The sequence below is a fragment of the Macrosteles quadrilineatus genome, unplaced genomic scaffold (assembly GCF_028750875.1).
Source record: "Macrosteles quadrilineatus isolate MER2022 unplaced genomic scaffold, UCM_ALF_1.0 Scaffold_8__2_contigs__length_117827958, whole genome shotgun sequence".
Classification (NCBI taxonomy): domain Eukaryota; kingdom Metazoa; phylum Arthropoda; class Insecta; order Hemiptera; family Cicadellidae; genus Macrosteles; species Macrosteles quadrilineatus.
This window is the reverse complement of record NW_026542601.1, coordinates 5,113,243-5,127,304: the sequence shown is the minus strand read 5'-3', so window position 1 is coordinate 5,127,304 and position 14,062 is coordinate 5,113,243. Positions and strand designations below refer to the sequence as shown.

At 34.0% G+C, this 14,062-nt stretch overlaps 1 protein-coding gene across 1 annotated transcript in view; it reads right to left on the bottom strand.

The window, feature by feature from the left end:
- Positions 1-11,858, bottom strand: part of LOC128999512 (kinesin-like protein KIF19) — a 29,744-nt gene extending 17,886 nt beyond the window's left edge. The window contains exons 1-2 of the mRNA XM_054426076.1: positions 11,751-11,858; positions 9,032-9,100 (exon numbers count right to left, since the gene is read on the bottom strand). Coding sequence (XP_054282051.1) covers positions 9,032-9,100; positions 11,751-11,858 — 177 coding nt within the window. The remainder of the gene's footprint in view (positions 1-9,031; positions 9,101-11,750) is intronic.
- Positions 11,859-14,062: the final 2,204 nt, after the last annotated feature.

The following is a 14,062-nucleotide window of genomic DNA, read 5'->3' as shown; positions in this document are numbered from 1 at the left end:
CATTATTGCAACTCAGTTATCCGCGGGAGTCGAACCCAGACCTCCAGAATAAAATGTCCGCCCTCTAACAAGCAAATCGTCGATGGTGCATTAATTGTGCCAAATAGTTCCATAATTAATTGTTCCAAGACCTCAAAGGGCCCCAAAAAATGTTCCTTAGTTGCCCCAAGTCCGAGCCAGGTAGGGGTGAGTTGCCAAGGAATGTCCTGGTTTACATGTCATCCTAACCTATCCTAACCTATCCTAACCTAACCTAACCTAGCTTAACCTAACCTAACCTACTCAATTATACAGTCAAAGAGGGCCGCCACTTGGTGCAGTTAATGAACGTATTGGGTGGCTCCCTGGTGTAGTTGGCACGATTCAGTAATACCCGAATACCTGACTCCAGGTCAATTGACTCAATTAATGCCCTCCCAAATCATCAAAGTTAGATGATTGTTTCTTTAGATGATAATAACTTAGAGTGCTTAAAGCTACGTGAAGGTTGTTGAATTTTCGTGAAGATCAGAATGTGACTAAGACCAGGCTATACTTTCATGAAGAACGTGCTTTAGAAACTAAATGATCAATGATTACGACCTTACAGATAAATGTTGATACAATAAGAAATTGGGATTTGCATATTTAACTTTTTAGTTTTTTAAAAACTTAATAAACGTAGGCTTACGTGAAAAGGTATTCAGTCTAAAAACTGTTTTATTGGTAGATCGAGATTGAGGTATGTAAAAGAATAAAGTAGCCATTTATGAATAATCTATGAAGAGAAAAGAACCATTGATTATATGTCGATTGAGCACGAAGATTAACCTGCGAGCGATTGACGGCTGGACTTTTCGCGGGAATGAAATGAACAATGTGCGTGCTTTGGCGGGATCTTCATGCATTGGTGCGTGTTAGCTGGTAATGTAAATATAAATAAACAATATAATCAGCCTACAATACGCATGGATTTTGAATTTCACATTTATAATCATGCAGGAATACGTATTTTTAATAAACTATATTACTTCGATGAGCTGCAGTACGCGGAGTTTAACATTTTGAGTTTCATCTCATATTAACGAAATCGTAATATTAATTTATTTATAAAAAAAAACTAGTTGGATAAATTATTCAATTCAAACAAGAAAAATTGAGAAAAATGTCATCTATATATTAATTTGAAACTGTTTTTCTTTGTGACAGCTATTTTGAGAGAACGGCTGGGCGTAGAAACTTGGTAGGGGTGTCTAAAGAAAGGTATTGGTCTGTAGGTGAGCCCTGAAAAGAGAAACGATGTAAATTTCCTTGGGGCTCTGCCCCAGAGGCCTTTAAAGTTCACTCTGCAATTTTGTTTACATTTCGACCATATGGATAATTTTACACTACTGTACTTTTAATGAACCAGCTGTTAATATTAAAATTGTATTCAAAGGTCTACTGAAACTGTCAAAATTAAATGTTTACATTATTATTTATGATTTTAAATGGATTATCCACTGCATGGCAAGTTTTTTTATAGTTTCAACAAAATGATGAATTTATGATACGTTTGAAATGTTTTGTTCAAAAATCTATGTTTTATTGCTCTTAGAAAATTTTAAATTATGAAATAAGTGTGACTTATCAATTTCAAAGGAACATATAACTATTCCTTATTGGGTTAGCTTATACATATTTTAAGGTTGGCACTTGCCTTTTTTTCCTACTTTCAATCACCATTTATTTTTAAATTAAAGAAAGAACACCTGAGATTCATTTATTGGTATAACAGTTTTTGATAATCGGGTTGAAAATTGTGTCATAGATGAGTACGTTGAGGATGAGAGCTGTGTTCAAGTTTTGGAATAGACTAACTACGGAGTCTATGGTTTTGTTGATGTAGATTTTTGTGGGCTTCACTCACCTTTATTTTTGTTCGTGATGTCCGGGACTCGTCAAAACACATAAACACACATATATACACACAAAATCGTCCACGGCATCAAGGTCCGACGTTTCGCGGAACTCAAAACAACGTTCCGCTTCTTCAGGGTATTAAAAAACTATTTTTAGCCCGCACGCGGGTCGAACGCCTAACCACGACTGCCGGATCAGCTGAGCTTGGAGGAGGACGGGCGGGGGCGGGGGTAGGTGCATTGTCCATTGTTGATAAGCCATTCACGCTCCTGGCCTTATCTCGTAATTGTTCTAGTTCGTTTTTAACAATGTTTAAGTACACCGTACTGACATCCACCGATGGTCGTGAGAGTGGCTCGTCTTCTATTGCCATGAAAAGCGACTCTGCCGTATTTCGTTTCCTCCAATCAGACTCCTTGTATAGAATTGCAGACGAACCCCAATCAACAATATGATTCGTTTCTACAACGTGTTCACATATCTTAGAGCCATACTTATCCTTGTTTTTGACTTTTTTTATGTGTTCATTTATTCGAACTTTAACTGGTCTAGAAGTTTGGCCCACATAATTTCTGCCACAAGAACACGGGATTTTGTAGACAATGTCTTTTGTATTTTGTTGCTCATTAACGGGTTTTAGTTTTGTGACACGACTACATATAGTATATTTATTTTTGAAGACAGTTCTTATATTGTATTTGGAATTCACCCGTCTCAATTTTTCCGAAACATTTTTAACGTATGGAATACATACAGTGGTCAGGGGTTTTATCTTGGTGCTAGGGTCTTCTGGAATGTTTACCCTATTTAAGCTTTTTAAGGCCTTAGCAAAAACGAAGGGAGGGTATCCACAGTTTTGGAGATGTGTTTTTATGTTTTCCAGCTCTGTTTTAAAAATTTCCTCAGTACTACAGATGGATTCGGCCCGTTTAATCAAACCAATGGCTAGACCTGTCTTAACGTGTGTGGGGTGATTGGAGGCAAAGTTGAGGTATTGGCCTGTAGCAGTAGGTTTCCTGAACACACTAGTGATCCAACCTTGTGACTGTTTCTGGACCAATACGTCTAAAAACGGTAATTTATCATCTTTTTCCAGTTCAATAGTAAATTGTATGGACTCAACCTGACTGTTAAGGTGTTCTTTAAATTTTAATAGTTCTGACATTGAATCTTCCCAAATACAGAAAACATCATCAACATACCGTAACCAGACTCTAGGCTTAGTTTCAAATGATTTAATTGCGTCCTGTTCAAACTTTTCCATGAAAATATTAGATAGGATCGGGCTTAAAACGCCGCCCATTGACATTCCTGTAGTTTGTTCATAATATTTATTCTCTACTAGAAAGTAGTTTGACCTAACGCAGACTGTCAACAGTTCCATTATATTAGACACAGGAATTTTGGTTCTATCTTCCAGCATCAGGTCATTTTCAAGTTTTTCACGTACTATCGCCAGGCATGGTTCAATGGGAACGTTAGGAAACAAGTTGGTTACATCAAAGCTAACCAATATAGTACTATTGCTAGGTTTAAAATGGTGTATTTTGTTAACAAAATCCTTCGAATCTTTCACAAAACTGTCAGATTGGCCAAAATAAGGTGTAAGTAAGGGCAAAATAAATTTTGAAAGTTGGTAGTATGGTGAGTCTATTGTACTAACTATCGGTCTTAGAGGGATGCCAGGTTTATGTAACTTTGGAAGTCCATATAAATGCGGAGCTTTACTGAACTGTGGGCTCAGTTTGAAAAAAGTTCGGTCAGTAACATAACTTTTTATTTTTGCTAATTCTTTTTTTATTTTATTTTGAACTAGATTTGTCGGGTCACGATCAAGTTCTTTATACTGCCCACCATTGATTATGTCTGCTATTTTGCTCATGTATTCGTTTTTGTTTAATAAAACTACTGCACCACCTTTATCTGAAGGCAGTATAACGACATCCTTACATCCTTACATGATCCTTTCATCTTCTATGGTTTTGGTAAAGTAGGTGAACTGATGTCAATTCGGGTATTTAAAAAAATGTGTACACAGTTTTTACTTTGATGTACACATGTAGCTAGGTTGAACAACGCATCTAAACCTCACTACATACAAAACATTCGGAAACACAACAGTGTCATCACATCTCATCGTATTTGCATAATTTGTTACCAAGGCTGGACTAGGTTATGGATTTGGTTCCGCAAATGTTCAAGATTTGTGATAAAATTTCTACAATTATGGTTCATTCCAATCCACGAAATACATGCACAGCTTTATGTGATCTATATGGCCAAGGCAAAACTACCCCATAAGTTAATGAATTATCAAGTAAGAACAGGATGATTAATTACATGGGTCGATGTGGCAAGAGAAGGATTTAAAATTGCTGAGATCGAAGTAAGAATGTTACTGCTTTCCGGAGAATCAGATATTTTTATTAAAAAAAGATGAAGATTTACTTATAAATCCGGATACAATCTGAATGATTTTCCTAAAGCAGATGGAATTAGTGGTTAGTAATAAATATTGACTCTTTCCATAACATGATAGACTAATTATATGAACTCATTCTCCCATATAGTGAAAGTGGCTTTGGTATGAAACAAACTCATGAACAAACAATTATAAGACTCCTAAAAAACCTTTTGGGCAACCTAAAGCCGATAAAAAGAAAGGTAGGAAATATTGTGTTAAACGAATTCATCAATCACGTTTTTTAGGGAACAAAATCGTCATACTTATTATTGCTTATCCTCCCTTCATATAACTAAGATTTTAATGACTTCACTCTATCCAACGCAGTTAGCTGAATTTACATAAAACCTCAAGATTAACCGTCGATTTCGACGGGTTTCAACTAGTATTAATTAAATGTCTTATATATTTTAAACGTGAAGGGGTTTTTATTCACATATTCTGAGTCAACCACTTGACGGAGTTTCAGAATTATTGTGTTAAAAGAAAGATAATTTGAGACGAAAGGGACGTAGAAGCCATAATTCGAGTTTTGGATGTCTAGGTGTTTAATAGAGTTTAAATGTAATTTTAAAAAGGTCGACAAAAGGCCAAGCTTAAACAATAACAAGACCACGGTTTGGGCTGTTCCTTACAAAAAACGTTATGCCAATAGTGTAGATGGGCATACGGCTAGTTTTCCCCGTATGATAAGTTGTATAATCATAACATGGTATAAAAGAAAGCAAGGTAGGAAGAAGTATTTGTGTATTTATGTGTATTTGACAAATAAATACAAACAATTGCACTTCACGTCAATTGATGTCAATACACCTCAACATCCGGAAGTAGACAATCAATTCGTCAATATCCATGTCATTTACTTTTAACTAAGTCAACAGTCAATTATTTCCTTTCATCTCAAACGTTACCACAAAGTCTTTCGTGCAATGTTAAATATCTGTCGAAACAAAAGGAAAGATTCTACTTTGGCAACACTGCACGCCATCTTAGAGATGTTCTAGCGGGGAAATCTTTAAAATCATCAACGTTAAAAATGTACTTATATTACAATAATACAATGATAATTGAAAATATAGTTTAAAACTAATAAGTAGACAATATCATTTGAAATTTTGAACTTATTTAATACAAAAATACAGCAAAAAACAATAAAAATACCACATTAAACTGATCTTACTAATCTTAAACATATTATATTTAACTAAGAAAACAAGACATTTTTTATTTGATGAGATCTAGAACGAACTGCGTGCCCCAAATAATGCAGATTATAACGACATTACACATCCAAATAATTAACAATAACAATACAACTGTTTCAACATTTTAAAAATCGTACAATATGCATATGACCGTGTCTAACAAAATGTGGCGATATGGCAACAAAACCTAGAGTTGAATCTAAATCCCCAATGACATTGGATAAAACTAGAAGTAATGAACACAACTAAAAAGAGAAAAGTAATAAATTAATAACGGATAACATAAAATACAATATTTAACAATGGCTTGACGAATTGATAAAGTAGTCTTTGACTATGGTTATACCAGCACTAAGACAAACCCTTTGTTGAAATATCCACTTTAAATATAAAAATAACTTAATATAATTGAGCCACTGACTGTGCTACTGTAAACAGAACATTGCCAACTCATCATCTAAAGTTTATAGTGAAGGAAGCCTATTTCAAACCATGGTAATGTCATTGACTATGTAAAGTGTTAATGCCTCACAAACTATCACAGTTAGAACAACATCTTCGATAAGAAGGAACAAAAAGAGTTGCACAATATATGAGATGGCTATTCAATCATGTTGAACTGGATACAGCTGGTCAACTTCAGTAGCCGGAGTCGGTGATGACTAATTGAAACACATGTGAAGTAAGCTCTTTGGATCCATTAGAAACTAGTGTACCTGTTGCTCGAATTCGAGCAATTGCGAAGCATTACAGACGACTCAAAGATTATGGAAATACTCACGATCTACACAACAGTTAGATATAATCAAAATCTTTTGTAAATATCTTATCTTTTTTCAAAAAGCTAATCTTGTTTTTTTAGCGTTTTAAGTGTAAAAAAAAACATTATTTCTATTTCTTCTACTTGGTTGTGTTCTATGACTTTTTCTATGATTCCATTGTTTGCAAATCGGTTATTTCAATGATTGCTCAAGAAATGTAGCACAGTGTTAGTTCAGTTTTATTTTTAGCCTATATCAAATTGTCCAGGATTTCTCGCTCTTTTCCATTGTAATAATTACACCAACCCAAGTTTCGTCTACAGATGCAATATGCCAAAGAATATCACCTACGTACAATCTCCAAGAAGTGGTAAAAAAGGCAGAAACCAACCCATACAATAGATATAGGTTAACTCCATAAGAAATCATTTTAAAAGTTACTGTGAAAAGGAAGTCGTGAACATGACACAGCGTAAACAAAGCTCGTGTGTCATTGTTACTGTTGACACGTGACCATTTTACAGCGTGAGTGTCACGCGAAGTTATGTCGTAAAATAACGCTTCTGTGTGTCAAATGACACATTACATGTCTATGTGAGCTCAGTTCTTTGTAAAAACTTTATTTTTTAGTTATTTTTGTTTTCTTCGTGCCGTTCCAGTGGGTTAAAAACCTACTGTGGCTGTTTTAGGTTATGCACTTTCCAGCCTTGTTTTAGTTATTACACGATTGACGCCTTCACCTTTTGATGGTTACTCAAAATCTTAGCTGTCTTTTATGGTAATGACTCTATCGATAGCATATTAACTGTCTTTTTGGTAATTAATTCACATCTGGTCTGTGTTCTTTAAAGGTCAGTAAATAAATTTGACAACGACATTTCGACTGAATTATAAGATGGTGAAAGTTGTAAATGAAGCCTTGAATAAATTATTTGGTGAAGACTGAATGCCTAATGATATCTGGATTTTATACTTTTTGATGATTAAATTCCCAGTAATTTACCGTCCAGTTCTTCGTCTCATTGCTCTTTGGTGGCGACATTGGAAATAATTACTCGACTGGCCTCGAATTGGGCCAATCTATTGTCTGCTATGTAATAATAATTCCTTATTGTTCTCTTAGGTTCTCTGTCAAAAGGATCGTTAAAATACTAGTTACAGGTTAAATTTACTTTTCTAACTCTTGTAGTCTTGTTGTGCTTGCCATGTTGTAGAAGATGTCAAGACGATGGACGATTGTAACGAAGAATTGTTTTGGAAAAATGCAGGATAGCTCAGGGAAACAACTTTTCGTTTACAACGTGCTCCACTCCCATCTGAGACACAAAATCGCACTTCAATTACTCAAAGCCGTGACAAGAACCATCATAATCGCCTCAACAAGTAAACTGACTAGACCGACGTTAACCTCAAACCAGCGACAAGAGAACGGTCTTGTCCGGTGGATGTTGGATAGCATCTGTCGCTTGGCAAATTTGCAGTGCGTCTCGTCCTGGCTGACAGTAGAGAACAACTCTGTCAAGAACAGTAGCTTCGACTTCTGTATCTGGTTGACGATGATGATCAAGGTGAAGAAGAGGAACGCACTGGAGAAGGTTGTATGCAAGATAGCCAAACCTGAAATCCTCTCTTGAAAGCAGAAATAGACAAAGATCTGGATGGTCGTGAGTATCAACCCAGCGACGGTCGCTTGAAAAGATCGTTTGAGTTCTTCTTCCGTGTTGAATAACGAACCTCGAAGAACCGCAAAAAGCTTGAAGTTTCCTTCTTGAAGCAGTTGTATTTTTAGGATTCTCGAAGTCCGTCTATGTAGCCATGATTGTTCATGGTTTGTTCGTGTCATCCCTTTCAGTATTCCTTGCTGCAAGATCTTGAGGTTGTGGAAGAATACAGCAATTGTCAAACATTGTGTGTTTACCAGCGCCGACATATGCGTGGTTGTAATGAGGGAGGTTATTGGTAAAACGAAGTTACTTAGCGATATTATCGTTTGTAGAAGCGCATTCAGTAGAATGATAACACACACTGGGGTGATAATATTGTCAACCCAGTCACCATCCAAGATATTTCCCAGTTTCAGCTCTCGTTTGATTGTAACTAGATTCAACGCGGAAGATATTCTCGACGCATGATCACGTATTGATGAGATTAAACTGTGTACGGCGAACAGCGCGCAGTGAGTCCTCACTATCTTTACTTGCAAGGTGCCAGATTCGTATAAGGAACCGTTCTTCAGAAAAATGAAGAGCTCGAACAAATATAATATTGCCAATGAGATGCTGAAAATTACTTTGCCAATGTGCCTTTTCAAGGTTTTTGACGACGTCACATTCGTTCCCACCAATGTGTTCATAGTTAATAGAGTTGTAAACGTTCCAAAATTAGGATTCATACTTGTACGCAACACTACGATTGCTTATAGTTAAGTCGCAGAGAAGAAATATAACTTCTTTGTGGTTAACTGATAGATGTTGTTTATACGTTTCTAGGCAACGATATGATGCATTTTATGATAATTGACTAGTCTAAGTTCCAGTCGTCTTTGTATGACATGTACGATGGGTAAACATTAGCGTCTATTGGACGTTTTAAGTTATTAGTACCTGGGGACCGAGCATTGCTCGGGGGAAATCCTTAGCTTACTCTGAAAGCAGTCTTAGTCCCTTCAAAAAACATGTCAATAATGATGATTGCGTAAACAAAGAAATAAATACACAAACCTTATCGTCAACACAGTGAATACATCTGTCTCCTTCCGCATCCCTCAGGGGGCGGATCCTTACAGCAACCTGCAACAAAATTCGGGATTTAAAAAAGGCAAAATTGTGGTAAAAATGAAGTAGGTTTGTCCGAGTTTTGCATTGTGTATGAACTTAAAATCATTACAAAATTCATCCAAAGCTTCTAAAATAATTCCATTAGGCATTAGCAATGATTATAAATTTTTGAATGAGTTTCTTAACCAATAGCATTATTATAGGATAAATAAAATTGCTACTTAGTTTTAATATAAATAAAACCATCCAAAACGTGTTGGGAGTGTGTAAACGTGTTGTGTGTAGCTACGGTGAAATTAAAAAAAAACTTTAAATTTATATACTTAAGCTATTTTTATGGAGAATAAATAAGCTGTTGTAGTTAGCTTCTATTTTGGTTTGGCAGATTTATCTATTAAATGCCAAGCTTTCGTCGTATTACTGTTAACAATTAACCTTTCACAAAAACACATTTTAATTTGTTTCCTTAGTCTAAGTACTTGTTAAACCTAATCTTATTTAAATATTAAATGAATTTTACATGCTCTAGGAAAAAGTTTTGTGAAAATCAGCCAAAGTGAAATTCGCGTAGTCTGCAGTTTTGCTGCAATGGGGTATGTATTATTATCGCTGATTATATATCACAACGTAATTTCTTCAACCAATAGTGTGAAAATAGGAATCATAGTGGATAAACTTAGTGGATTTCTCTATAGTGAAGGATTTAAAGAAGCTTTTAATGTAGGAGGCATGGAAAGACCTAGACCCGGGATCAATTTACTTTTTCATTTGTTGTCCCCAGAAACCAAAAGCATTAGTCGTCTAAATTTTTGTATGTATATAGGCTATACATATAAAAATTATATTTTCGTATATAAATGTGTGTATCCATGAACACCACAGCTCTCTCACTTTTAAATGATAACCACAGGAAATAGGCTGGTACAGAAACTTTTGTATGATTTTCGCAACCTTTTACAGTACCTGGAAGTACGGGAGTGCACAGTTTTGCTGATGTTGGGGTTTGTTTATCAAGATCTCACTTTTGTGTGAACAAGACCCACTGAAGGCCAAAGGTCAACTCAATTTAATATTCACCCAATGATCGATAGTTATCGAAGCGTTCTATCGATAATTGATTCGTCTTTGTCAACAATGATTCGTTCACGTGTGTTTGTGATTGATATGAATGTGTAGTTTCAGAAGGTTTTAGCTTTGACTATCAATACAACTAGACATTCCATCCCCATGTTAAATTCGTAGCCAGCTTTTTATTAAAATCGTCGTAGTTGATATGAGCCATCTACAGATTGCGCTGATCTAAATTACAAAATTCTGCCGAATACACAATCTTTTAACCAAGTAAAACTATATGATGAGTTATAGCAATTTTTATGACCCATCAACCTGGTCAGCAACAAAAAATAAGATCTAAAATAGAATTCTAAACACTAGTGTTGGTTTGTGACTGACTCACACAACTATTTTTTGTTAATAAAAAAATGGCTACAGCTGGTCCAAACAGATGGAAAGTCTACTTCAATATTCAATAGTCAATGGTTTTAGCTCATGCTCTTGGTTGGAGTGAAGTAGGCCTATTGTGGTAGTTTTTTTTTAATTAAACCTAATTTTTCCATAATCGTTGGTCATATTTCTTAGTTGTAGGATTTTAAGTCCTATGTTCACCCTTGCTTCGAGTGTATAATATGTATACCGCGTTCTAAAAGTAACTCAATGTGCATTTCATTCTTAATTTAAGCTATATTCAATACAATACCTACTAGTACGTATTTTTACGAAGGGATGGGAATAATAGTTGTACCGATAATAAATTTGAATCTGAAAATGAATCGAGGAAACCTAAATAAGCTCTGAACATCTGTACGTATAAAACATTATTAATATTATGAAATATAATTCAAAACATAATACGTTTCCTTGTAATACACAAGCAACGTTTCTATATTTTCTCAAAGAATCTATATCGATTTAGTACAATGTATGCACAATCTGAAACGAACATTTGCATGAAAATTCAGTTATGCTAATACACGTTGTGTTATAACAACGAAAACCACGCAAGGCTCAAATTTCATCAGGATAAATACATTTCCCAAAAAGTAAGTCGTAGAAAGAATCCTGTGTGGATTGTAATTTAAAATAGCACCAACTGTATATTTTTACTGCCCTAACCTAATAATTAATTTTTCAATAGCCGACCATTTGTATATTTCTATCGACTAATTGCTAAAGCATGCATTACATAGAAAATCTACATACGAATGTATTTTTAATTTAGCTACTCCTATTCATACTGTACATGGTCCAGCAATAGCATTTTTATTTTAAAATTACATATTTGGATGAGCCTCTCACAAAGTATTATTGAATGAAGTCACATTTATTTCCTCATAGTTTTCACGCTATAGTTGAAAGGAAAATTTACAGGGAAAGATTGAACAGATTACGTTAAGTTTCCATTTCATTTCATGGTGAAATACTTCACGTTATTCTCTAATTTCATCTGATAACATACTTATTTAACAATTCCTTGCAACTATTGAGAACTATTCGATAAGGCTACCTTTGTTTGGGTTGATTTTATTCCAAAGAGAATGTGATTTCCAGTATGATATGAACAGTGTGTTTAACTTACAGAGTCACAAATGCATTCCCAACTTACCATGAGTTTCTCGTCAGTGACGTTATTCTTATTGTTGTCTTCTTCCAAATGGTCGGAAGAAGAAGAAGAAGCGTAGTTGCTGGAGCTGATGTCTCTGTCTCTGTCCATCTGTCTTGATGCATTACAAAGGAATATTTGTACTGGGGCCCCTCAAGGGTCTGAGTTGGGGCCGGTGATGTTTTCTCATTTCTCAAACGAGTTTTTTGATTTTCTGTGTGTTTCGAGAGGTATTTCTGTTGAAAATGGAATTAATTATATTTTGAGAGTTCCAGTTTTAATCTTCGATTAGTACTGGTGACACCTAGAAAAAAATGTATAAATAATTACCACAACCCCTATTATAATACGAATTTATGCCATTATTTTTTAGCGAATTTCCCATGTAGGGAATAAGCTAATACCATAGGTCTCATGGTTAGACCTAGACCTCGGACAGATTTACTTTTTCATTTTGAGGTCACCAGGGGCCAAAAACACACTCCGTTGAAATTGATATATAACTCTAAAAGCTTAAAATTTAAAAATTGTATTGTCATTGAGTATGTATTGTTTACGTCAAAACTTTCAAGTTTGGGGTTTGGGTGGTTTGGCCCCCATGGCTTAGAAAAGTTGTTTCGACGTGTCTGTATGTGTGTGTGGATGTGCATAAAGCTTCAGACCACACCTGTGGTCCGGTTTTGATAACATTTGGTAAATGGGTATTCGAGGTAACTCGGTGTTTTTTGTTTTTCAGTTTTTTAATTTCAAATTTAAATGGTGATTTCCCATAAAATAATGAAAATGAAACAATCAAATTTTCACAAAAACGGTCTGAATGACTTTTATTGAAATTTAGTATGTTATGGTTTTTATAATCCTAAACAAAATTCTACAATCCACTTTGCTGTAATTTCGTGGGTTAAAGGTTATTGCAACTTTTGTGATTTCCCCTAAAATATCATAACAACTCCCACCGCATACCCATGATAAAGGTTGTTTACAAGATTATGGGAGAAAGTATGTGTCAGATTGCTGATACAGTTTATTTCATAAATAAAATATGATAATTATAATAGGTTTCCATCTGCTTCTTAAAGTTACAGTTTCGAAATAAGAATAATTGTGTGTATAAATATTCTATACATCAAATCCTCTAAAAACGCATTTCCTCAACTAGCTTTAATTCTAATTTTAATTTTGTATCATATTTTGATCTGAAAACAATGAAAAAGATTCTTCATAAAAATCAAATAGATTCACAAGTAAGAAAATGACAGACCACTAAAACTTGTCTGATATAAAATAAAAGTTTGTATTAGGTGACTGTTATGAAAGTTTTTTCATCACACATTTCTAAGTACTTCATAATAAAAGTTGATCCCACACACGAAAGGCCCTTCAAACTTGAAAACTTGTTAAACATTTACCGTGTTCTCATATCATTTTACACAATGTAAAATTTTCAATTCACTTAATCTAATGTATAAGTATGTAAAAATAATTGAAATAGTCTAGTTAATTTAAGGTTATTATGTAAGTTATTAAACTCCAAAGTTTTAGTCATACGTTATGGTAACTAATAGTTATTTTTAATTACAAATTTTATATTCGTCATATAATTAATAGACAAAATTGTTACATAAGTCTGTAACTAAATATATTTGAGACATGCTTGAACTTTAACTATCTATGTTTGTTTGATCTATAGAGTTTATAATACTTTTTAACTTAAGTTTGGTTAACATACATATCATATTACGATATATTTTGTAAGCAAACTTGAAAAAGCATATTCAAGCTTTATTTAAGTTGTACTTTAATTTAATGAGCAGAGTCATTTTAAATACAGTAGATCAGTAATTTATACACCAGGCCAAATGTTTAAATAAATTTAAAATTAGATTTACGTTAATTTACATTTTTTTGCTAGGATGTAATTTTCAATCACATAACAAAAACTTAACATTATTCAGGAATTCTATTGGTTGTCCATGGAGAGCCAACAAAACCTCAATTTACCTCATTTTTCATTTTTTCCGAAAAAAAATAAATATTTTTTTAAGAAAGCCACCCAATTGCGGTGTTTTAAAATGTAAAAACCTGAGCAAAAATCCAATTTCGTAAAAAAATAACTTTATATACAATACACATGTTTTAATGTTTAAACAATTAATTTAATGTTTAATCGATGACTACTTATTTAAATTTGATTAATTCCATTATCAAATTGTTTACAATGTAGAATACTTTTCACACATTTAATTCACACCAGCAATGATAAAACTGGTATAAAACTAACATAAATACTATATTAGGTCTCATCTTACCTTAAA